The following is a 26,164-nucleotide window of genomic DNA, read 5'->3' on the forward strand; positions in this document are numbered from 1 at the left end:
AAAGCACGTACTTCTGCTACAAAGCCATGATGCCTTTGGCAATAACAAATTGCCTAACTTCTGTTGAGGATTCGCTAAGCCTGAAATACTGGGGCTGAACAGGAAATGAAAGTGTGAAGTCAAACAAAAGCCCGGGCATTTCTTAAAAAAAAAAAACAAACAACCTTCTAACCAATGAAAAATCATTGTAAAAGAGAAAGTACTGCCTTTAAAAGACGCACTTTGCCCTCAAGAGGTGTGGTCGGTAGGCTTCTGGAGTAGGAGTTATTATCTAACCACAAACCAACTGTCTATCATTACCCTGCACTTCAGCAGACTTCTATGATTGGTTGACGGGGGAGCAACATTTGAATTTAAAGAAAGGGCCCAAATAACTAAGGGCCATTACTTCAGTGAGAAAGATAGAGCTTTGTGGTTAGAGAAAACTCTAACTGGGGTCAGAGATTAGGCACTAAAACCCTGCATTAAGGTAAAAACCATTACCGCACTAACTGGTGTTATTACTAAAAATTCCTTATCAAGAAATCAGCTCATATTTTAAGTAAAACCTATTGAAAAGATACGCAAAAGCACGTGAAGGTACTTAGTAAACCTCAAAGGGTTACAAATGAATGTTATAGTGCTATGTTATGTTACAAAAAGGCTAGTAAATACAAATATTTATAGCCTAACTTAAAAAATTAATCTTTAAATAGAAAGCAAAATTTGCCTGCCTACAAAGGCTGTACCAGGAAGGGGTGGCAGTCAGAAGCAGCCCTAGTTACTGATGCCTGCTTTTCTGCTCATCACCTCCTCCAGCAAATGGTTTGTGTCTCCCATTTTCCCTGTGCTGATGCATTGGACCATCAAGTGCTCTGCATCCTCAGTACTTTGCTTATTCTGGAGAAGGCATGCATAATAGAACCTACAAAGAAAAAGTGGGCCAGATGATTTTATGGAAAAGAAATCATAGTCTCAAGTTACAGATTGAAAAGCTGCATCTTCTTCATTCTGGAATGCATCCTTAGTTTAATGAGATAGATTTAAAAAAAAAATCAGGCAATACAAGTTCTTCTGACTAATACTGAAAGATAGTAAGCACTAAAATTTTAGACCACTTAAAATGCTGAAAGGAACTCCTATAATTCAATCATATTTTCCTCAGTAATAACTTCTATTACAGAAAGTTTAATTGAATAGATAAGGCTGAAAATGACACTGTTTCAAACTTCCTATCTTCTATTACATTCATGAAATAAAGCACTACAGGATTATTCAGAGAGCCACCAAAGCAGTAATGTAGAATTCTCAGGGTTGGGTTTTTTTTGTTGAAACTCACTTTATTTAAAAAAAAAGTCATGAACAATAAATTACAATCATTTCCCCCCTTTTATAAATTCTTCATAAAATATATTCAACAATTTTAAAAGAAAATTTCAAAAGTTGCTTTCATTTCTGAAGTGCTGATGACTTATTTTTTGACCATTTTGTCATGCTGGTGAATTATTTTGTAGCTGCTACAATAGTTTGATAAACATTTTACAATTAAAAACACCAACAAAGAGGAAAAAACAGACCAGCAGAAAAAAACAATTCAGTGTGCTATTTATCTGACACTTAACACTTACTTTATCATAATGACAAAGTATCCCTTAGCACCAAAAAATCTACAGGAACCCCATCTTTCTAAGTGACAACTAGTGCAAAATAACATTCTAGGAACTAACTGTACAACCCCACATTTTAACCGGTCACAGCTGCCTATAAGCTTATTTGAAATATTTGGTCTTTTTTTTTCAATTAAGACAAATTTCATAAAACACTATAAACCATGGCAAGAGACTCTATGAAGAATAATTGTTTATTGAGTACCTATTATGGGCAAGGCACTATACAAATTCTTGCTCTCGTTTTTCCTCTAGCAAATATTCAGGAATTTTCAAGTATCACTAATCATCTTATATTTTTTTACTCCTGATTGGAAAAGACCTGTGGCTATAAACTGTTCTTAACTTGTCATTTTATCAGCCGACCTTTAGTGCTGAGCACACAGTAGGTACTTAATAAATACCTCCTGCCTGAAAGAACAAATAAAGACAAAGAGTTTACTATCATTTTGCTTGGTATCATAGTCTATTTTAGAATACAAGGACTTCAAAAAAATTCCAGAAGAAACTACCTGATCACCTCACACCCTTACCACCAATGAAAGAATTCTGCATCACAGGTAAAATCTTTCAAAATAAATTATAATCATTAACTTTTAAACAAAGCAGGACCAAAAACTATGTACTTAGGAAACCATGGCTCCAAGAATGTAGATATTTGAAGACCAAATGAAGTGCTGGAACGCTATTACCTGAATCATGAACTTCTGCCATGTTATTGACAGACAATGTAATGATGCTTTTTATTTCCAATAACTCAATCCCCTTGGCCACATCTATGTTATACTAATCTGGTGACCCAGAGGGTCAGTTATCATGAGGTGCCAGTTTTCCAACTCTTGTTATCTTGCAAGTGATGTTAACATGATTTCTTTTGCTTTTATTTTAAAAGGCTTTAGTTCAATAAAACCTTTTAGCCCAAGTTTTGAACCTCTGGATCAAGGAACACATAGTTCAGAAATTTTATTTACTCTAATTTCGTTGTGCTTTGTCACCTCCTATAGTCAGCTGAACAAATTTTAAATAAGGAAAAATTTATGATAGCAATATTCCAAAAGTTGTGGAGTTCAAAAGGAACATCTGAAGAGACTATGCAAACTATCAATGATTTCAATATTTTAATCTTTTAAAATACTTTTGACAAAAGATTCTAGTGCTTTAATAAGGATTAACCTAGACACATGATTTTAAGTTCTCTCTAACCTTAAAGGCTGATGATCTGTTTTAGAAAAACCTTCTTTCCTTAGATATTAACTGCCTGCATTTACAGAAAAACAAACTGACACAACCATGGAAGGCAAAAACCAAACTGATTTCCAGAAGAATGGTCTATTGGTTTTGACACAGACCATACCAAGTGATTGTATAAAGTCTCTAACTTTTCTACTTGAAAGATATAGTTGATGCCACAATATATTATTCATTTGCCAACTATAAAGGTATCATCTCCCACATTAGCAAAAGGTGATCAACATTTAATACAACTACATCACTACCATTACTGTGTCAAATTAGACAAGAGAAGACAGCATTAGTGCCAAAATGAAAGGAATTCCAGTGATGAAACACGAGACCCTATTCGGGCAGGTAATGTGAGGATAGAGCTCATTTGGTTTCTTCAATTTTATGCTGAGGCTCAGACATAAAGTCTTGAAATAAAAAAATAATACATCAAGTACTGTAGTAGTACATATATATATATAGAAATGTCTTCAGAAACAGAAAACTCCTGTATTCAGTTTGCAGATGCTCAAGTGCAGACATGTCCCAGTGCAGTGGTTGAATTGGTTAACTGAAGGCTTGGTTACCTAAAGGTAAGACTGAATCACAAATATCCTTGCCAACCTACCACCATACGACTGCGTGGCTAATTCTATTCCTGCAGCTATAGGGCATTGGAGAGTTCAAACATACTTCAGCAGCTTTGGATTACTTAATTTCATTTAGGTTTAATTAGATTATTTTAGGCCCTCCAAAATGATCCCTTAAAAATTGTATATTAAAAAAATAAAAAACTTAGTATGATTTCATTAGAGGGAGGGACAGGGTAGGATGATGAAGGAAGGTTCTTTTATTTCTCATCACTGATTTCACCAGCAAATCTCAAAAAACCCAAACCTACATCAAATAATTTAAACAGAAGTGGCATTTTCTTCATATGGAATGCAAAATGCACACATTCACATACTTACATATACATAAATATATACATATATGTTTCCTTTACAAAGCTTCAAAGGTTGCATTACCAGCATGCGAACCTCTTCTTCCACGGAAATTCCTAATACTGACAAGGAATGTCTAAAATACTTAGAGACATATTTCCAGAAAACTGGACTCTCTTTTCTTCTTGGCTCTTAGAGAATTTTCCTGCCAAACTTCTACCAATGATCACTAAAAAAATTTTACACCCACATTGGTAATACATTTAAAACATACTAACAAAATGGCCAGCTTGGACTTAAGAAAAATGAGGAAAAAGAACGCCCCACAATAAAATCTAACCCCTTAGAAGGTGGAGTTCATCTTTTTATATTCTTTTTTAGCCACATTATGTTGCATCACTGTTAAAAACAGAAGCAGCATATCATTCAATATATTTGCAAATAATATATGTGTCACGTTTCCCAGCTGCTGTCTTTAAATGCAATTTGTACTAATCTGAGTTCTAGTTCAAAAGCATCTGGACGATCCTGAGGATTTGCAGCCAGCATCTCCTTAATCAGTTGTTTCATTCGCCCATTCATAGACTTTTTCTTCACAGGAATGAGAAGTTCCATTTTGGGATTTTCCAGAAGTGCCTCCCCAACAGGCACAATCTCGGTTCCTTGTTTCACATAACTCCCCAAGAGTTCCTTCTTTGTCTCTGTGTCTATAAATGTGATCCTTTCCAGCATTGCCCAGATGATAATCCCCAGAGCAAAGATGTCAGCTTTTGCTGTATAATGTCCCTCCCACACTTCAGGAGCCATGTAGAAATCTGTTCCACAGGCTGTGGAAAGGAAACACTTGTTTACACTGACAGGTTCTTCTGGGTTCTGTCCAGAGGCTGAACACACTTTACTTAGACCAAAATCAGCCACTTTCAGTGTGGGTTCCAAGTCATTGGTATCCAACCTGCTTTGAGAAATCAAGATGTTATCAGGTTTAAGATCTCGGTGGATGATCTGGTTTTTATGCAAGAAAGCCAGGGCACTGCTCAGTTGAAGCATGAAGCTGGTGTTAGTTTTGCGATTGGGTTTCCTGGACAACAGATACTCATTCATATCTCCTCCATCACAAAAATCCATCACAAACCACAAGTAATAGGCGCTTCTGGGATCAAAGGCAATTTCTCCTTTTAATGAAGTCTCTACAAGCTATAAGAAGGAAAAAAAGACAGAATACAATCATTTGCACAGTTTATGCAATTCAGCTACTGTATTTTGCTGTGTATAACGCACACCCATGTTTTTGGCCGAAATTTTCAAGAAAAATTTTTTTCATTTTAATTTTCAATTATTTATTTATTCATATTTAGTTACTTGTTTTTTGTATTACAAAGGAATTTTAGCATTTTATTTTTGAACATACAAATATCATTATTGCTTTTTTTAGACTTACACTTTTAATGCATAAGCATAAGTAAAAGAATTAAAAACATGTATATAGATACAGAACAAGTATGACCCATGTATAATATGCATCCTTATTTTTCCCTCAAAAATTTGGCCAAAAAAGTGCGTATCATAAACAGCAAAATACGGTATATAAAAAAGTAGCTGGTTAAGTTAGTCTCTAATTTTATGTGGATATTCCATACATATTTTATTTGGTCAGTGTTTTCATATGCTCATTTTATTTTAAACTTAAGTACTTTAAACTGTCACTTTGTCCCTAATGCGTGCATACCAAATCTCTAGGTCAAGAGGTTAAAACGTACTTAAAAATAGCTTTATTTTGAAAAGTGTCCATTTTCTGCACATGTCAATGGAGTTGAACTCTACTCATTTAGTTAATAGCTTCATGAAAAGATGCATGTTTCAGTAGCTAGACATTGGGAGACTGCCAGCTAGGATAGAAACATCAATTAGGAAATTCTATTAAATGAAACTGCCTAGGATATTTTACTTACTCATTGTACATACACTATCAACATTACCTGAGAAATCAAGAGAAAAAATAATCAAGGAATAACTAGTTATCATAGAAACAAAGTGTTCCTGTAGTCACTGATGAAAGAAGCCTGACATTACTTCATACACTTCTACAGGCATAATGCAAATGTGTTGGCTATTTCTATTACTGGATAGCTTCTAAAACCAATTTGTAACAGTCACATCTGCATTTTGATATGAAAATTTGAATCTGAGTTTGTATATTTCTGTGAGACAAGCTGAAATCTAGAATAAATCAGTTTTGTTATTATCTAATATAGATCTACTACTTGAAATTCAAGAATACTAATTACTTCACTGAACATGAACTAGCAATGAACTACCAAAATACAGGCAACATTTACTGTTTTTTTTAAATATGTATTTATTTATCTTTAGATGGGATGGGAAGGGAAGGAGAGAGGAAGAGAAATATCAATGTATGGTTGCTTCTCGTGCATCCCCTGCTGGGAACTGGCCCCTGCCGGGAACTGGCCTGCAACCCAGGTATATGCCCCGACTGGGAATCGAACCGCCATCGTCTGGTTCGCAGGCCCGCACTCAATCCACTGAGCTACACCAGCCAGGGCACAACATTTACTGTTTTGAAAACATGTGTCCTATGATGTCCTCTTCAGACCCATGGGTTTAATAGAAACTTAGTAAGGAAGCCAAAGAATTTCCAGTCTCCTCAGATGTTCCTTTTGAACTTCCACAACTTTTGGAATTTTGTTTTTATATATTTTTCTTTTCATCCTCACCTGAGGACATGCCCACTGATCTTAGAGAGAGGGAGAGAAATGTCATGTAAGAGAGAAATGTCATGTAAGAGAGAAATGTCAATCGGCTGCCTGAACCTGCCTGAGACCTTTTGGTTTATGGAACTACATTCCAACAAAGTGTGCTATGCAGGCCATGGCTAGAAATAACAATTTTAATGAGCTACATAGCACTGGATACTTCCTATGTGCCAAAATTGTATCTGTATCACCTCTAATTTTGACAACTGCAATGGAAGGTAGAAATTATTATTCCTATTTTATATACAAAGATACAGATGCTGGAAAAAGTTAGGTTATTCATTCAAAGTTGTATACCTAGCAAAAAGTGCCACAAGTCAAACAGAGATCTATCGAACTTTAAAAAAGGGAAGATATTACTACACAAAAAGGCGCTTTTGATGAAAAAAAAAATCACTGAATCAAGTCTGGAAGTACTAACATTTTAAAGCCTTGAAAGGCCAGCTAATGCCTAGTTACTATACAGATTGCCTGATCTGGACTCAAGAATACCATCAGCACTAAGTCATATGTTTACATGCTGTTTGGAAAAGAGTATGCATCTTGATCTCCAAAATTCAATGAAAAGTTCAGTAAGGTTCTATACACTTTTTAGAGAAAATGTGGTAAGAATGTTTCTGATATTTTCTATGAGTGCAACTTACAAAATAAGCATTTATTTTTATCTTTTTAAACATTTTATTTCTTTTTAGAAAGAGGGGAAGGGAGGAGGAAAGGGAGGGAAATATTGATGTGTGAGAGATACATGGGTCAGTTGCTTCTTGCAAGATCCCAACTGGGGACCTGGCCTGCCACCCAGGTAAATGCCAACTAGGAAGTGAACCAGCAACCTTCTGGTTCGCAGGCGGGCACTCAATCCACTGAGCCAGGGCTAAAATAAGCACTTTTAGAAAAACAGAAGCAAACTAGTTGTGTTTTTTATTCAGTTTTAGGAGAGAAAACTTTAGGGCATAGCATATTAAACTGCAATATAACTTAGATTCTCAAGATTGATATTTGTTCACCATAAAATGAAACTTGGAAGTTTCTAATTACACGTACTGTGTTTGTTTTCTTGTCGTCTCTAGCCTATAAGCCTTTTTAAAAACTATTACTTTTAATCTTCAAGCAAGGGTATATCCATTGATTCCTGACAGGGAGATAGAGACAGAGAAACATCCATTGGTTGCCTACTGAATGCGTCTGACAGGGGACTGAACCTGCAACCTAGGCATGTGCCCTCACCAGGAATTGAACCGGTGATCCTTTTTGGTCTATGGGATAACACTCCAACTGAGCAAACCAGCCAGAGCATGCCTTTGTTGTTTTAAAAGCAGACTTTTGTATCTTAATGGTAAATTCTGAATTTAGAGACACTCATGGAAAATTGTTTCCTTTTCCAGGAATGACTGAACTTAAGAAATTTTCCTCTGGCCTTTACCTAGCTATGTCTTAATCTCCTTTTCTCTTTAACTAGTATAGAGCTAGTGGAGATTTTAATCTATGGCAGAAGCCAACCTCAAAAACAAAACAAACCCCTAACCTTTCCTGTTTTCCTATGTCAATGCTTTTCCCAGGCCTACAAAATAGTACCTTAGCAGCGAAAGAGTAATTTGGAGGTTAAGAGAGCACAAGTTTTTTGCTGACAAATAGTCACATGTGCAGCTCCCGATTCTGCTACCTGTTAGCTATATGACTTTGGATAAATTCATTATGTATCCTAAGCCTCAGTTTCTTCATTTGTAATGTAGATAATAATAGCATTTTCCTCATAGTACTGTTCTGAACAATTTAATTGCCTTTAAAGCACTTAGCACAGAGCATGGAACGAAGTAGGAACCCAAATGTTAGCTTTACCATTGTTAATAACATTCAGGTGTTAAGCCACATACTTCATGAATATTAAGTGAAACTGAATGGTTAAGAAACCATATAACCTTGTAAAACAGCAGAGACTTATGTTCAAACCAGTGCCCAGTTATTTATGGGTGCTATGGGAGTTTTCCCTTTTCTTCTGTCTTCAGTTTTAAAAAAAATTGATTTCAAATAAGTCAACTTATTAAACTCTAGTCTTGATCACTCTAGGTCCTGTGTTGCCTTATTCCTATGCAAATTGGCAAGTATCATGACATAACAGGTGGCTTATGTTATTTTTAGGTATTTGCATCACAGGTTTAAATAAAACCGTGTTTTAAAGCAAACATCTACTCAATTGGTGGCAGACCCCTAACTACTCCTAACTACATAAACACCTGCATTGAAAAGTAGTTCATCTGACTCTCTCATTCCTCTTCTTGCTCACCAATGATATGTTCAAATCATTTATATTTCCCATTTGACCACACATACCTGTAAATAAAGGGAAGAATTAGAGCCATGGGACATCTTCTGCACCATTCCATCTTTTTGCAGGATGCATTCCTCCAAGTGAATCACATTTGGATGTTGGCTCTTGATACTGCTTAGTGCCCAGAACTCACGCAGGGCTAGTTCAACATTCTCAGGTGCATGGCATCGAATTTTCTTCACTGCCACCCGTGCAGAGGTCTTTCTGATAACTGCTTCATATACAACACCGTAACTACCTCGGCCTACCTCCCGTATTAGATCGTACTTTGGCTGGCTACTCACCATCTTCAAGGTCAAGGTTTCTGGAAAAATAAACAAAGTGCTCTAATGAAGTTAAGCATACTGGCTTGTATTTCTTAAGTATGATTTAGTTATCATTTACCTCACTGTTCACTTTGCTTGAAAGGTATCTGCTATACCTTGGGCAAGTCTAAACGTTTTAATAATATAGTAAAGCAGCTAACATTTATGTAGTACTTACCATGTATCAGGAACCAAGCACTTTACACTATTGAGTAGGGTAAAAGTAGGTTTACAGTTGTGAACAGACAAAACAGTTTACTCCTGTATTATTTTATTAATTATTGTATTATTTTTCCACACTGTAAACCTACTTTCGCCCCACCTATATTCCAGATATCAGCCCTTTGTCAGATATACTATTAATCCACTTAGTCCTCATAATGATGTTATGAAGTAGATACTATTATGGTCATTTTATAGATGAGAAAATTAAAGCATGGAGAGTTTAAGCAACATGCCCAAGGTCACCCAGGACCTGAGATCTGAAACCAGGCCACCTGGCTCTGACACCTACAATTTTAACCACTGCACTATATTGCTTTATACCCAAACTGCTTCAATATATCACTGTTAAAAGATACACCAAAAAATTCAGCATTCTTACTTATTGATCATGAAAAATGAAGTTCCAACTTCTCTTTAAAGCTGACACACATAAAAAGGTCATGAAACGGCAAAAATGAAAACAAAAAGCAAAATCCTGTCAGAGTTAGAAATACAAACACCTGGTTTATGTTTACGCACTGAAAGAGAACCAGATCATATACAGAACTGAAAATGTGTAGTTTTTTACTATTTGAAGGTAAAAAGTCAAAATACATATACGCTTCTATTTTAATTTTGTTACTTCCTTATTTCTTGCAAACTAAATGAAAATAAATGTGGAGAATAACGTTCCTTTAAAAATAAAGGAAGCTACTTCAAATGTGATTACCTTTCTGTAGTTGAACAACAGTCACTTAGGTCTACTTCATTTGTGCCAACAAAAACTGTCCTGCAAATTAAGGGGCTCTCTTTGGGGGAACAAAAAGCTCCTGGTCCTCGAGCCTGAAAAACCCCGCACAGCTACTTTTAAGTCCAAGTATCGATTTAACAAAGAAAACAAAAGCGTCTGAGATTGCTTCTTAGTCCCACTTCCTCTGATCGGACACCCACCCTGCAAATTCCTAGCGCATTTCCTAGTGTCTGATTTCCTGGCCCAAATCTTGCGTCCCGACTACACAGTAGACTTCTTTTCTGCTCTCCGCGGATCTCCAATGATTGTCCAGTTATAAGTGGCTGCGTCTGTGAGGCTGTCCCATTCGGGGGACGGAGGGTGTTTCTGCGATCCCGGCCATCCGGCTCAGAACACCGCACGGCGATGCAGCCTGCGCGGACCTCCGAGACCGGGCCGGCGTCTCCCGGGCCCCGCGCCCGCCGGGCGAGTTCGGCGCTCGGGCGCCGGCCGCACACCTGCGGGTGCCCGGGGAGGGCCAGTCCGGGGCAGAGGTGCGGCCCGGCGGCGGCGCAGGGCCCAGCTCATTGGCCAAGTGTCAGACCCACCCCCTCCTCAGCTGAGTCCAGGCGGAACCGGAGGGGATCCTCCCGAGGCCTTTCGCCCGCAGGGGCCAGTCCTGCGGCTGCCCCCACCTTTCGGGGCTGGAGGCCGAGGCCGGGGTCATAAGAGGAGGCCGCAGATGGGGCCGGTGGTCTGAGGGGTGCTAGTCGGAGGCCTGGGGAGCGCGAGGCCTTCTCCAGGTTGACTCCACTGACAGGTCTATGACAGCCCCCCCGGAGAGGGGGGCACAGGCAGGACCCTCGGCTGTGCAGCAGGGCCTCTCTGCCAGGCCGGAGGGCCGGATTTACCTCAGGGTAGCCACTGCCGCTTCTCCCTCTCACGGGCTCTGCAGGCCGCCATTATCGGGCAGCTCGTGCCTCTGTCGCCGCGGCCTCCAGTCAGAGGCCGGAGCGCGCCCCCGCGGTGCGCGGACACACACCCTTACGCCTCGCGGCCCCGCCCCCCTCCGGCTTTCCGTAGCGCGGACCGGGACTCCGCACGCCGTCCCTATTGGGCGCGCGCCCCAGGCTCCCCAGGTTCCCCAGGCTCCCCAGGCCACCTCCCCTCTTCCCCGGCTTTCAGGAGCCGGGAATCTCGGAAGGTGTGCGCGCGTCGGCACGCACCACTCCAATCCATCCACCCAGGGGAGGCCAAGCCGGGGAGTGGGGAGGCCACTGCACGCTCGAGACTCGGTTGTACTCCGGCCGCAGCAGGCTTGTGGGGCCTGCGGCCCCAGGGCTGGCCCTCAGCAGCAGATCCAGGCCCGGCGGTGCAAGATCTGCGAGGCCGCGCCCCCCCACGCCCCCCCTCCCTGCCCCGCCGACCTACCAAGCGGCGGCCAGGTGTGCGAGAGTCGCTGGGATGGGATTCCTGGTGCATCTTCTTCGGCGCGGACCTGGGGTGCGTGCAGGACGCAGGACGCCTTGGCAGGCACGCTGGGAGGCGCTGCGAGAGCTGGGAGGCCTGGCGTCCGCCCCGCCAGGAGGGAAGCTGCACCTTTTGTCACAGTCACTGAGCCATGTTTGCGGGCGGTACAGTTGCCGAGGCGTCGGTGGCGCAGGGCTGGGTGCGATCATCTGGGAAGATGCTGTCCCCTGCCCCGCCGGCGCGGTGGTATCTCCCTTAAAGAAGCCGGCGCCTCATTGTTCCTGGGCCGAGGCCGCCCTGCCCCGTGCAAGGAGGAAGGGGCGGCGACGCCTGCACCTGAGAGTGGCCGCTGGCGTACATCCTGCTTTGCGGCCGCATTCGCCGGCTCTTGGGGAGTCGGCATCCAACTGGCGCGCAGCGAAAGGCTGCGGTCTGAGCCCACTGGCGCCCGGATTGACAGCGAACACTGCCACTCTCTCGGGGCCCTACGGGCAGCCCCAGTCTCCGGGCCGCCCAACAGCCGTCAGTCAGACCCGGCGCTCATTCTCCAAGCCATCCCGGGACTGTCAGTTACTCAGAGACCAGGACCAGTCAGTCATTCAGTTAGTTACACACATCAGTAAGCATCCGCCAGAAACGGCCATTCCCGCAACTTATGATACACCACCTACTATTTGTCAGTAAGGTGGTGGTTCCTCCTCCCATTGCTGTACAACGTGAAATGCAAAGAATCCGTCACTGCCTTCAAGGATCAACCAATTACCCGTTTTATTTTTTATTCTCCCCTTATGACCTCTCTAGAATTTGAAACCGGGTTAGGTCTTTAAATTACCTCACCTAATCATAACCAAACCACACAAGGGCAGGCTTTGTTATTTAACCCTACTTTTACAAGTGAGGAAACAGACTTATTTGACCTAAAGATGTCTGGGGGCGGGGGCTGCTTTGAATACGCCCTTCCCTGGTGTATTACCTCTCTGCCCCCCAAAACTGCTCTGTAATCTGTTCCAGACTTTTGGCCCGAGTGCCATGTACCAGTCTTCATCTTTCTACTGGGACTACTGAGGTCAGCCGAGGCTTGGTTTCTGCTGTTGAAAGTAGAGGGGAAGTACGGAAGGCTCTGTGCAGACAGCCAGCTACCAGTGTAGGTGATGGTCAGAGTCAGGGGCGGAGTATCACTTTGGGCCAGAAGAGGCTTTTCCTTTTGTTTGCCCCCTCATTAAACGCAGGAGTCCCTCCTTTCAATCTGGCAGTGGAACTGAGACTTGGAATCCACCACCCCCAGAGCCAAAGATAGGCTGAAGCTAAAGTCTGTGGGGTGGATTCAGGACTTGTGGAGCCAGACACTTACACAATTCGCAGTGTCCTCTTTAGGAAACAGATTACGAAATGGCTCTGTAAACACATTGCTGGGGTCTTGGAAAGGCTTTCTAGGGGAGGCACTTTGAAGCTTAGGCTTCATTCGCTTCAGGGTACATCTACTCCTGCTTAATACATTATATCATTGTTTGCCCGTAGGTCTACTGGAGTGAGAGTTCCTGGGACTCATGAGACAGGAACCTTGTCTGTGATTTATCTCTGCAGCCTTTTCTATCTGATACAGTACTAAAATATGCCTGAGGATCGCATTCTCCGGTGTAGTAATGCATCACTAGTGGGAAGGCAAAATGATTAACTCTAGTTAAGGAAATTTGGCAATATGCAGCCACATTGCATGTTTTCACTCTTTCACCCAGTAAGAAATTCCGGGTGAGATCCTTTACTTCTAGGAAACTATCATTTTGGTATATTGGCAAAAATGCAAAAAGTTGTTTCACAAGACTATTCACCATGGCCTTATTTTTATAGCAAAAGATTGCCAACTGCTGCCCTGGCTGGTGTAGCTCAGTGGATTGAGCGCGGGCCTGCGATCCACACAATCAATTCCCAGTCAGGGCACACACCTGGGTTGCAGGCCAGTTCCCAGCAGGGGATGCACAAGAGGCAACCGTACACTGATATTTCTCTCCTTCTCTCCTTCCCTTCCCCTCTGAAGATAAATAAATAAAATTAAAAAAAATTGCCAACTGCTCACATGTCAGTGACGGGCTGAACAGATTATAGTACAGAGGATAGGGTGCTATGCGGCTCTTGCAACATGGAGTGCTCCTACCCTAGCTCTGGCATTTTACTGTCTTGATAAGGACCTTGTCTTTTACCAACTTATTCCTTGAAATGATAATATAGTCTGTCTGTTTGCTATTCTGTTTCAGGACTGTGATATATATTCCTAGTGGTCTGATTTTAAAAAATAAGGTTTAAATGGAGATCACATGGAGGGTTATTAACAGGGGAGTGGGAGGGAGAGAGGGGGTAAAAGGTATAGAGAATAATTAGCATAGATGGTAGGTAGAAAATAGACAGGGGGAAGGTAAGAAGAGTATGGGAAATGTAGAAGCTAAAGAACTTATATATATGACCCATGGACATGAACTAAAGTGGGGGAATGTGGGTGGGAGGGTGTGTGCAGAGTGGAGGAGAGCAAAGGGGGAAAAAATGGGACAACTGTAAGAGCATAATCAATAAAATATATTAAAAATAAATAAGGTTTAATTTCTCCTAATAAAAAATAAAAAGATACATAGAAGATTTCTTATATGCTAATAAATGTACTAATATGAAGTGATGTCCATATGTATTAAGTGAAATAAAGAGCATAACAGTGCTTATAGGATGATTTCTTCTGCATACATAATCAGGATATGTAAATATACATTAGTTGTTTGTACTTAAAAGTTAAACAGTGGAAGAATAAACCCCAATCTTTAAAATAATTTTTTCAATTACAGTTTACATTCACTATTATTTTGTATTAGTTTCAGTTGTACAGCATAGTGATTAGATAATCATTTAATGTACAAAGTGTTCCCCCTGATATTTCCAGTGCCCAGCTGGCACCGTACATGTTTATTACAATACTATTGACTGTACTTCCCATGTTGTACTTTATATCCCCGTGACTTTTGTGACTACGAATCCGTACTTCTCAACCCCTTCGCCTTTTTCACCCAGTCCCCCTCTCCTGGCAGCCGTTGGTCTGTTTTTTGTGTATGTGAGTCTCTTTCTGGTTGGTTTGTTTATATTGTTTTTTAGATTCCACATATCAGTGAAATCATATGGTATTTGTCTTCCTCTGACTGACTAATTTTACTTCGCATAACACCCTCTAGGTCCATCCATGCTGTTGCAAATGCTAAGATTTTATTCTTTTTATGGCTAAGTAATATTCCATTGGGTATATGTACCAGAACTTTTTAAAAACCAACCCCAAGTTTAAAAATGGTTTTACTATATGGGTTGGAGCAGATGGGGATGGAAATGAGGCTTCTGTGAATGTACATTGTTATATAGTCCCTATTTTGGAATTTTGTAAATATTTTGCATATTTATAGGACAAAGTTTAATAAAAAGAATAAAATATTCCATAAAAATTAAAAACAAATGGAAGCAAATGAATCATTTATATGTCATATTGGTGGTATAACTACACAGAGAAAACAATTTCAAGTGGCTTTATAAATATTTTTGACTGTACTTCCCTAATGGGATATAGACTTACTATAACTAGAACTGCATAGAAATACTAAATTGCATGTATTAGTTTTATTGTTAATAGTAATATTAACATTTCTATTTTGAAACTGAGGTATATTTTAGAATACAACAAATAAATAATTATATTAATGGCATTAGGAATAGTTTCAATGTATCAGAAGGACTAAAAAGTATTAAAGACATTTGTAAGTTTAGATCTGAGTAAGCAGAATGAAGTATGTATTTTTCTCTTAAAATGTATTTTTGTTTTAAAAAATTACTGATTTTGCCCTGGCTGGTGTAGCTCAGTGGATTGAGCACGGGTCTGCGAACGACACGATCGTGGTTCGATACCCAGTCAGGGCATATGCCTGGGTTGCAGGCCAGTTCCCAGCAGGGGACTCACAAGAAGCAACCATACATTAATATTTCTCTCCTTCTCTTCCCCTCTAAAGATAAATAAATAAATTAAAATCTTAAAAAAACAACCTACAAAAAAAATCTTCCTGTTCTGTTACTTGTTAAAAACAATAAAATAAATAAATAAATAAAATTACTGATTTTTAGAAAAGGAGACAGAGAGAAACATTGATTTGTTGTTCCACTTACTGATGCATTCATTGGTTGATACTTTAAATGCCTTAACTGGGGGATCAAAACCAAAACACTTGTATTGGGACGATGTTCTAACCAACTGAACTACCTGGCCTGGATAAAAAATGTGTTTTTCAGTCCTGCCTAGATGCAATGACCAACTTAGTAGTAATGAACACCACCAGTGGACAGATTTGGTCTCTAAATACCATTTTCTTATTTAAACAAATTAAAAATTACATTCAAGACTACTTTGATAAATGTCTGGTTCCAGATTTGGAGCAGGAAAGATGAGCTTGGGCATCTTGTGCCTGGAAACCAGGAAATGATCGGATTATTGAGGTCATATAACAATGACTGTGTAAGGGACCCTACTGGCCAAAGATGGACCAATTTGAACATTAAAAGAAAGATGACTAATAGATTACATTTAAAAGTCTAAAAATACATTAATAATGATATTTAAGGAAAACACATTTATTGCCATTGGAATTTTGTAGGGAATCAACTAGTTTACTCTGAGCATTGATAAATACAGGGAAATAATCAAATATTTTCCTGGTCTTTCCTTAATGGGTTATATTCCAGGTAACCAAATAGTAGATAAAGTCCTATCTTTTAAGTTTGTGCTATAATCGACATTAATTTCAGGTATACAACAATGATTTGAAACACATAGTGAAATCACAATAAGTCTAGTTAACATCCATCACAAGAAAAGTTATTTTTATACAAGAATTCCAACTAATAAATGTTGGGAACCGCCCTGTCTGGTTCCACAAGCTGAAACCCCCTATGGCTAAGGCTGAGTAAAAAGACCTTGGGACCATAAGCCACTAAGGAGACAAAGCTTATCTTCCCAGCAGGAGTTCAGCCTCTGCCCCCTTTACTTCACCCTCCTTGGCCCCAGGGCGGATGACTGGTTAGCCAATCATGGGTAAGATTCCTTAAGGCAGGGATGACCTAAGACAGACCTGGTCTCGAAGAGGCCACCAGGGAAGGACTTAGGGGACTATAGAAAAGGGGTGATGCACCCTCATCCCTCACCTTTGTCACAGCCTGAGTCCTCATTCTATCTGTAAAAGGTCTCCTAATCTCTTGGCTGCTCAGTCTGTCACCTGATTTAAGCTAAAACAATGCCAGAGAAGGGTGCAGCCCTGTGCTGGAATGGGCAGTCCCCCAGGGGCAATCAGGACTAAGAAAGAATGCATAAATTCCTGTGAAACCTGCTTTGCTAAGAATACCCTCATTTTAAATGATAAGGGTCCCTTCTTAAGAGCAGTTGGTTTCCCACAGGACCCTGACTCAGAATAGCCCTCATAGTTCTTTGAATGTTATCTGTTGTTTGATCATTACTGCCTGACAATGACTGACGAGCTTTACTATACATGCCCAGTATTCCTATGGCAACTAAACCCAATAAAAGCCCATTGAGGAACAGGCTCAAGGCCCTTCTCCTCTGAGAGATCGGCCACCTTTCCTCCCCAGGCAGATGGTGCCTTAGTAGACTTATTCTCATCGTTGATGGCTGGGGGAGCTCTGCTGGACAAAGCTTCCCCACAAGTCAACACAGAAGAGATGATAACATTAGAAAAACATGATTTTGTAAATTGTAGGCAATGATCATGAAATGACGCTAAAACAATTGAGTTAAATACTGTTGGGGAACTTTGTGGTAGAGAGTTCACGCTAACACAGTGAATCCACTAACCAATCTTAAAATCCCTAAGTGCTTGCCATGAAAAATTCTTGAAAGTCAAGACTGTAGCAAATGCAAAAACATTTAAATCCTGATTTAAGTGAGCCAACTGTTGAAAGACATCTTTGGTATAATCATCATGACATTTAAAATAGGAACCAATAGATTAAGTCAAGGAATTAGAGTTCTTTGTTAGGTGTAATAATTACACAGTGCTTACAGACATAAAAACCTTAAAAAAAATTAGAGCACTGGGTAATGTGGCTTGACTGGGCGATGTCCTGTAAACTGAAAGGCCACTGGTTCTGTTCCTGGTCAGGGCACATACCTAGGTTGCAGGTTCAGTCCCCAGTCTGGGCATGTGCAGGAGGCAACTGGTTGATGTCTCTCTCACACACTGATGTTTCTCTCCCTTTCTTTCTCCCTCTCTTTCCCTCTCTCTCGAATCAATAAAAAATTAGAACTGCACAGTGATGTGTTACAGATGAAATAAAAGTGAGAGTTCTGGGATATGCTTTTAAAATACTCCACGGGCAGCATAGTAAGCAGAGAGAAGAATATTGGTAGTTGTTGAAACCTGGTACTGGTAACATGGGATTTGTTGTACTATTCAACTTTTTGTGTATGAATTTTTTTCATAATAGACTAGACAAGCTCAAAAAGTGAATTTCTGAACTAGGTGGGAACTTGGGTGTAGCAAGCCTGCCCTCTGGTGGCACATTCTATCAGTGCAGCTGCTGCCCCAGCTCACTCTGATCTGAATTCCCAGACCTGTCTACAAGAGTAATGCCCATCAACGAATCTCACTAAGTGCACGAAGTAGTTGGTGCTGGTTTACCATTTTATAGCTGAGGAAACAAACTCAGAAGGACCCAGTAACTTAAGTTCCTGATAAGTCAATGGTGGAGCCAAGATTCCATGTTTTAAGCCCCATGTTTTCATCTGTGAGAAATTGTACTAGATGTTGGTGACAAAGCAGAGAACAAGAAGACAAGGCCCCCACCCTCGTGGTCCTCACAGTTTAGTAGGGAGGAGCTACAGGCGGAGACAGTGCAATGTGATTAGTACCAGAAGGCATTGCATGTGCCCAAAGGAGGGGACCCTAAACCTAAACCGTTCGTATGTGAAGGGTGTGGGAGGTCAGGGAAAGCTTTTGAAAGGAGCTGGCATTTAAATTGAGGTTTGAGGGACAAGGTGAGACACTGGGACACTCCTTCAAACTGACATTCTTTGAATATTTGGTCGATAGTTATTCAGAGCAGGGGCTTGCTGAGTGCTGTCTGGAGAAGGTTAGACAAGGAGGCCCCAGGCAACCACACTTAGCTTCTCGATGGCCCCAAGCCATGGACCCTGGATCAACATGCTGACCATATCATGAAACAAAAAGGCCTCTACTCAGTGCAGCACCGAATGTCACCTTCTAACAGGGCACAGAACTCTCCCCGAGAGCAGTGCTGGTGGATATAATGTTCTTCAACATGTGTGGGAGCCTGGGAGTGAGGCACTGAGCCAGGCACTGGGGATGTGGCCATGAACAACACATGTGGAGGGCCGGCTCTCACGGAGCTAATGTTCTCGTTTACTTCCACAAGGGATTATGGGGAGATCGTACATATTTACAGTTGTGGAAAGTGTTAGGGAGAAGAAGCTCTAGGAGCCACAAGATTAGTGAGAAGGCCGGAGTCGGGGTAGGATGGGTCGTTTGGGTCATGGACATTTGCACCAAGCTCTGAGCATGTGACATTTATACCAAGCAATGACTAATGAGTGGCGGACAGCCAAGCGACCTGTGGAGGAGAGAGCATCCTAGGCGGAGGGGATATGTGTGCCCAGCTGCTCTAGGCTGAGCTGGAAGTTAAAGTCAGGATTTGGCAGAAGGCAACGGGCAAAGGGAGTTACTAAGAAGCTCCATGGTGGCTGTGGGTGTACAACTTGTCTCCAGCCCCACATTGTCATAATGAAGCCTGTATCGTTCTCTTTCCATCTGTCTTCCATTTCTATTTCCTAGCAGGTTCAGATTCCAGCTGAAGGGGGAAGAGTTGTGATGGTGAGGCAAGGCCAGGTCTGGTAAGGTGTTGACCATGTTAATGGGTTTGGAGATCGAAGTAATGGCCACTGAAGGTTTTTTAAAAAAATTGTGGCAAAATATGCATAACATAAAATTTACGGTTTAGCCCTGGCTGGTGTGGCTCAGTGGATTGAATGCTGGCCTGTGAACCAAAAGGTTGCTGGTTCTATTCCCAGTCAGGACACATGCCTTGGTTGTGGGCCAGGTTCCCAATTGCAGGTGTGTGAGAGGCAACCACACATTGATTTCTGTCCTTTTCTTTCTCCCTCCCTTCCCCATTCTCTAAAAATAAATAAAAATATTTCTTTAAATGTACAGGTATAATCACTTTAAGTGATGATTGTCATTTTAAGAATTAAATATAATTAAATAAAATATAATCATTTTAAGAATTCAGAGGCATTAACTGTGTTTACATTGTTGAGCAACCACTGCCACCATCCATCTCCAAAACTTTCATCTTTCTGAAAGGAAACTCCACGTACCCATTAAAACACAACACTCCACTCCCTCTACCCCTCACCTGCCGGCCACCTTCACCGTCTGTCTCTGTGAATTTGACTGTTGGAGGTGACTCGTACAAGCAGGAGCACATCTAAACAACTGTAAACCTACTTTTGCCCCACCCTGTATAAGCACATTTTACATATCTGTTTATCCACTGATTTTTTTTGTTTGTTTATCCATTTCATCACCAAACCCTTCCATCACCAAGGAATTTTTAAGCAGAGATTTTAAACATGATCAGATTTCTAGTTTAAAAGATCGCTTTTAGCCCTGGCTGGTGTAGCTCAGTGGATCGAGCGCAGGCCTACGAACCAAAGAGTTGCCAATTCCATTCCCAGTCAGGGCACATGCCTGGGTTGCAGGCCAAGTCCCCAGATGGGGACACATGAGGTGCAACCACACATTGATGTTTCTCTCCCTCTCTTTCTCCTTCCCTTCCTGTCTCTCTAAATAAGTAAGTAAGTGAGTAAGTAAGTAAGTAAGTAAATAAAATCTTAAAAAATATAAATAAAAGACAACTTCTAGCTGCCAGGTGGAGATGGGACCAAGTATGGGCAAGAGGGATGTGAGGAGGTCAGTTGCAAAGGTCTAGGTGAGAGATGACGGTGATTGGGACTAGGCTATGACCAGGAAGAGGAGGAGAATTGGGAGATTTAAGGGCATGGAGGAGATTGCACAGAATCTGGGGTTTGCAACTTTGGGGTGGAAAGGATGAACCACCAAAGAAAGCTGGACTGCAGTCCATTTTCTATAACGACTCAGAGCTAAGGGAGTCTGTTGAGCAGAATGTAGAGATGCCGTTTCTGCACATCTCAGGGCTTCCTTCTCACCAGATCTACATAGTTCAGGGTTTGTTTGTTTGTTTTTAAGATTTTATTTATTTATTTTTAGAGAAAGGGGAAGGGAGAGAGACACACATCGAGTGGTTGCCTCTTGCATGCCCCCAGCTGGGGACCTGGCTCGCAACCCAGGCCTGGGCCCTGACTGGGAACTGAACCAGTGATGTTTCGGTTCTCAAGTGGGTGCTCGATCCACTGAGCCACACTAGCCAGGGCTAGCTCTGCACAGTTCTATTGTCGTGAAGCTGAGTCCCAAACTCAAGAAAGATCCTGTCTTGTGAGTCCTATGCCAGTCAAACCTCTCATGGAGACACACTACCCCACAGTAGTGTGTGCTAAGGATTCTTGCTAAAACAACCTAAGAATAGGGGTGACTGAGCTGGACTCTAGTTAGGCTATGTGCCCATTGCTTCCTCCCCCCGCCGGCATTGGACCTGTACAACGTTTTAGGAAAGCAGTCTGCCAATATTTACCGAGATTCATCGACCCCACTCCTGAGAGTCCAGCCCAGGGAGCTAATTAGAAATGTGGCATTCGCTGTAGCACGGTTGTTAACCATGAGGAACTAACAGCAAAATGTGTGTCCAGCAATATATCCATAGAACAGACTATTCTGAGCCAATTGGAAAACAGGCATTCTCTAAAAAGCAGATCCTGTTCTTAAAACAGGTAAAGCAATCTATGTGGACAAAGCCAGGTTAGCTGTGGGGAGAGGGGAGGTTATTATGGGGAAGGTGAAACAAATCTTCTGGGGTGATGGAAATGTTCTGTACATCGATCTGGGTGGCAATTACATGGTTGAATAGATATGTAAAAATCCACTGAACTCCACGCTTCACATTTGTACTCTCTACTGTATGTAAACGAGACCTCAATGTAAAAGAAGGAGTTATCATAGGGAATATAGTCAATTATTGAAATAACTATGTACAGTGCCGGGCGTGTACTTGACATATCAGGGCACCGCTTTGTTAAAGCACAGGAGGCAAACACAAGGCCCGCGGGCTGAACCTGGCCCTCCGCCTTGTTTTATCGGGCCTGGCGCCTTATTTCTACCTAGGAGCAGCACCAAGCTCTCACTTAACTGTTAAAGGTAGTTACACTTATACGGACCTAAAATTATACTCAGCCCTTTGAAGGCAACCTTGAGGCTAATGTGGCCCCCAGTGAAAATGAGTTTGACACTCCTGTTGTAAAAGTATATGATTATCTAAATACCTGAAACTAATACAAAATAATATTGAATGCATGCCCTGGCTGGTGTAGCTCAGTGGATTGAGCACGGGCCTGTGAACCAAAGGATTGCTGGTTCTATTCCCAATCAAGGCATGTGCCTGGGTTGTGAGCCAGGCCTCCAGCAGGGGGTGCTCAAGAGGCAACCACACACTGATATTTCTCTCCCTCTCTTCTTCCCTTTCCCTGCTCTCTAAAAGTAAATACAATCTTTTAAAAAAATAAATGTTATTGAATGCAAACTGTAATTTTTTTTTAAGTGAGTTCTGAAGACAATAGAGCGATGCCCAGTGGATATAAGCCGCTGGAGAGAAGGGATTTGTTCTGCTAGCTGTCATATACCCAGAGCCTAGAACAATGCTCCGTGCATAGCAGACCTTCCATTAAAATCTATGGAATGATTATAGAAAATGCTTAGGATAAGGAGTTAAGTGAAAAAGTCTCAAAGTTGCACAACTTTGAAAAAGATCAGAAGGGAATGGAGTGATATGGTGTCAGTGGTTATGTTCAATGGTGAGATGATAGGAGATGATTTTTATTTTTTATTTTTTTAATTATTTTATTGTTGTTCGATTACAGTTGTCTGCATTTGCTGCCCCCCCCAACACCCCCACCCCAGGAGATGATTTTTAAAGTTTCCTTGTTGAATGTCTAATTTCCATTTTGTCTGTGATGGGGAAACTGAGGCACAAGAGGTTAAGGAACTTCACCAAAGTTACACAGCCCTAAGTGACCTGGCGGGGAGACCTAGCAGAATCTGGCTCCAGAGGCTGCAGGCTTAAGTACTAGGGCATGCTGCCCCTCAAGAGCTAATGTCAAAAGCCTAAATTCAAGGCCTTTGTGACCCCAAGCCCTTGGATGAATAGGCCTCTTTGCTTTCCTCTCCCTGTGATTGACCCTGTCTCCTGGGAGGATCCATGTGGTCAGGCACCTCAAAGGAGAGCAGTGAGTGCAGCATGGGAAACCAGAAGCAGAAGAGAAGAGGTGAGCAGAGGGGTCAAGGCCTGCTCCAGGCAGAAGGGAGCACATGTTCCTGTCACCTGATCCCCCACGTCAGAAGCCCGGGGAGGGCCCCTCTCCCAGGGAGGGCCCCTCTCCCAGGCTGGCGCTGTTCCTGCCCCCTGGGGCAGTCAGGAAGCCTGGGCCAACAGGCTGGGTCCTGCTGTCCACACAAGAGGTGACTTCCTGGAAGTCCCTCCCCCTCTCCTGTCCCATCCCAGTCAACTCTGTTCCTGGAAGTTAATGAAACTGGGCCATGGTGTTTATTGTGCCTGAGCAGGATGCCTGTCGCTGGCTCTTACCCACCACGGGAGGGCTTGGTGCTGCGGCAGATAGGGTTTCAGTCCCTGCCCAGCCATTCCCCTGCTGTGTGATCTGGGGCAAGTTACTTGACCTCTCAGATCACAAGGCTCCACTTCTCCACGTAGAAAATGGAGACACTAGAAGTACCTGAAGGGACTGAATGCAACGATGTGAGCAACACATTTGTTACCGTGGCCTGGCACCCTGCAGCACTGAAAAAAGCCGGGTGGCTATGATTATTGTCATTATCCTGCCACCCTCGTCCTCTTCAGGGCCATGAAAGGCTTGGAGTAATGGGCTGAAAAGGCGTTCGTATGTCTTGGCTGCCAGGAAGGAAGCCTTTCTTTCCTTTGTTTTTAAGAAAAGACTTTTATTTTTTAGAGGGAGGAGAAAGAAGGAAGAAAGAAAAGGAGAGAGACATTGATTGCCATGGACTGGCAAGGATGTGGAGGCTCCCACTCACTGCTGGTGGGAACACAAAACCGCACAGCGGTCTGGCAATTTCTTACAAAACTCAACGTGCCCTTACCACGCAACACAGCAGCTGTGCTCTTTGGTACCGATGCACATGGGTTGAAAACTTATGTCCATACAAAAACCTGCACGTGAATATTTGCAGCAGCTTCATTCATAATTTTCAAAGCTTAGGAGCAACCAAAATGTCGTTCAGGAGGTGAATGGAGAAGTAAACTATGGTACAGAATATTATTCAGCACTTAAAAAAAAAAGAGCTATCAAGCCATGTAAAGACGAGGACATTTAAAGATGTGTTACTAAGTGAAAAAGAAATCAGTCTGAAAAGGGTACATACTGTATGATTCTACCACATGAAATTCTGAAAATGGCAAAAATATGGAGACAGTAAAAAGCTCCATGGTTGCCAGCAGTTTGGTGAGAGGGGAAGATTAACAGATAAAGCACAGTGAATTTTTAGGGCAGGAAAATATTTCGTATGATACTTTACTGGTTAGATCCATGTCATCTACCAGTGATCGCCTGATATGACTTGTCAAAACCCATTCCCACAAAGAGTAACCCCTAATGTAAAATATGGCCTTTGGGTGACAATGACCTGTCCATGCTGATTTGTTGGTTGCACCATTCTGGTGCAGATGTTGCTGGTGGGGGAAGCTGTGGGGGCTGGGAGGAAACAGCGAGTACACTGGGACTCTGTACTTTTTGCTCAATTTTGCTGTGAACCTAAAATGCTCCAAAACATAAAGCTTATTTATTTTTTAAAAAAATTGATGTAAGAAAACAAAGAAGCATTGTCTGGTATAATTGTTAGCTCTGGTGGGGAATGGGAAATTCCTGGAAGATCTCTGTTCCTAGAGGTCTGCCACCTCTCACACGGGAAGGGACAAGAAAGAAGTCCTATGTAAAAAGAGATTGGGCTACCAGCACCTGCTCATCACTGGACACTTACTGCGTACTAAACCCAGTGCTTTACATGAATCGCTTCATTTGTTCTTTCAACAGCTAAACACAAATATTTATATTATACGAAGGGTTGAAAATTACTGTTATTCTTAATTAACAGCTGGGGAAACTGAGGCTGAGGCATATAGATCTCCCCAGTCACCTGACTATCTCAGCCCAGAAGCTGACCTCTAGGCCATTAGACAGGTTGGGGGGCTCTCTCAGCCCCCTTCTATCTCCAACATTCCGTGATTCTCTAAGTTGTTTTGTCTCCTCTGGGGGCCCAGTTGGGTGGCCCTGCTGACTTGGGCATTGGATCCCTGGAAGGACAGTGATGTGCCCTTAGGTGACTGAGAATTTGACTGCCTGGAGCTTGACTTTATGAAGGAATTTCGCACCTTCTCAGACCCTAGACGGCAGGTGGAGGGTGTCTGGCAGGAGAGGCAGCCAAGCCCTGCCTTGGAGGCTGGGAAGGGCTGCTCCCACAGCTGCCTGTTCCTAGGCGCCCCCGTCCTCTCTCCACCTTCTTTTGAAATGCTAAATCCAAGAGCTGGTGGGACCAGTGGGGTGGTAATAGCTGGGCTCTGAGGTGTGCAATGAGGAGCAGAGTGAGAGATAAAATGGAGTTGCTCTAGTCTAAATTCTAAAGTCAAACTCAAACTGTGGGGGCTCAAAAAATTATACAATCAAGTAGGTTCAGGCACAAGGAAACAATGCTATTCTTGTTTTAACTAGCCCAAGAACTTAAATTTTTGAGCTGTCCAGTTCAGTATCCATGCCTGGATAGACACTAATCCTCCAGATAACCCTCTGATTTTCCGCTGAAGGACTAAGTATCCAGATCACCTGACACCCATTATCTAGACTCTGTCATCTGGAAGATCACTATCACGGACCAACCTAGAGGCTGAAAATGCAGGGTTGATCTGCTCAAGAATGTACTTTTTACTATAGGAACTCTTACCTTCTCTTTCTTCTTTGGAACACTGGGTATTGCCTAATTGTGCCTTCAGTTGGTGAAACCTAAGACCTTTGAATAAATCTTCATTATTTATTTCTAGCCAAAGCCTCATGACTCTTTCTGAGTTCATTTGACAGTGCTAAATAAAAAGGCATTCCTGACCTGGTGTGTGCCAACCAAAGGGTCGCTGGTTCGATTCCTGGTCCAGGCACACGCTTGGGTCGTGGACCAGGTCCTCGGTTGGGGGCATGTGAGAGGCAACTGATCTCTCACACATCTCTCAAAAGAACAGTTTTTCTTCAAAAAAAAAATGAAGAAAGGCTTAGGAACCTCTGGGACAACTTTAAACATT

General features: G+C 42.1%; 2 protein-coding genes across 7 annotated transcripts in view; one reads left to right on the forward strand and one right to left on the reverse strand.

Annotated features, from left to right (window-relative positions):
• Nucleotides 1-1,480: 1,480 nt before the first annotated feature.
• On the reverse strand, nucleotides 1,481-24,271 carry PDIK1L (PDLIM1 interacting kinase 1 like). 6 transcript variants are annotated; one of them, XM_037032769.1, is made up of 4 exons: nucleotides 24,260-24,271; nucleotides 10,369-10,534; nucleotides 8,911-9,212; nucleotides 1,481-5,005 (listed from the first exon to the last, which is right to left on the reverse strand). In XM_037032769.1, exons 3-4 carry the CDS (start codon nucleotides 9,193-9,195, stop codon nucleotides 4,265-4,267), a joined length of 1,026 nt encoding a protein of 341 aa, XP_036888664.1. In that variant the 5' UTR covers nucleotides 9,196-9,212; nucleotides 10,369-10,534; nucleotides 24,260-24,271; the 3' UTR covers nucleotides 1,481-4,264. The 6 variants fall into 6 exon arrangements, with proteins under 6 accessions (XP_036888664.1, XP_036888667.1, XP_036888666.1 ...); XM_037032772.1 differs by lacking the exons at nucleotides 10,369-10,534; nucleotides 24,260-24,271 and adding an exon at nucleotides 11,579-11,663; XM_037032771.1 differs by lacking the exons at nucleotides 10,369-10,534; nucleotides 24,260-24,271 and adding an exon at nucleotides 10,843-11,159.
• The window catches only part of LOC118977734 (uncharacterized), a 29,110-nt gene continuing 13,902 nt past the window's right edge, over nucleotides 10,957-26,164 (forward strand). Inside the window, exon 1 of the mRNA XM_037032766.1 lies at nucleotides 10,957-13,219. Coding sequence (XP_036888661.1) covers nucleotides 10,972-12,240 — 1,269 coding nt within the window. The 5' untranslated portion in view covers nucleotides 10,957-10,971 and the 3' untranslated portion in view covers nucleotides 12,241-13,219. The remainder of the gene's footprint in view (nucleotides 13,220-26,164) is intronic.

Source organism: Sturnira hondurensis, unplaced genomic scaffold, assembly GCF_014824575.4.
Source record: "Sturnira hondurensis isolate 20B ecotype Veracruz unplaced genomic scaffold, ASM1482457v3 Scaffold0021555, whole genome shotgun sequence".
NCBI lineage: Eukaryota > Metazoa > Chordata > Mammalia > Chiroptera > Phyllostomidae > Sturnira > Sturnira hondurensis.

Excerpts from the sequence above, each read along its gene's own strand:
- PDIK1L (XM_037032769.1), bottom strand. The coding sequence starts at position 9,195 with ATGGTGAGTAGCCAGCCAAAGTACGATCTAATACGGGAGGTAGGCCGA. Across the intron at positions 5,006-8,910 it reads ATTCTTCCCTTTATTTACAG|CTTGTAGAGACTTCATTAAA; the intron begins GTATGTGTGGTC and ends TCCTTCTTATAG.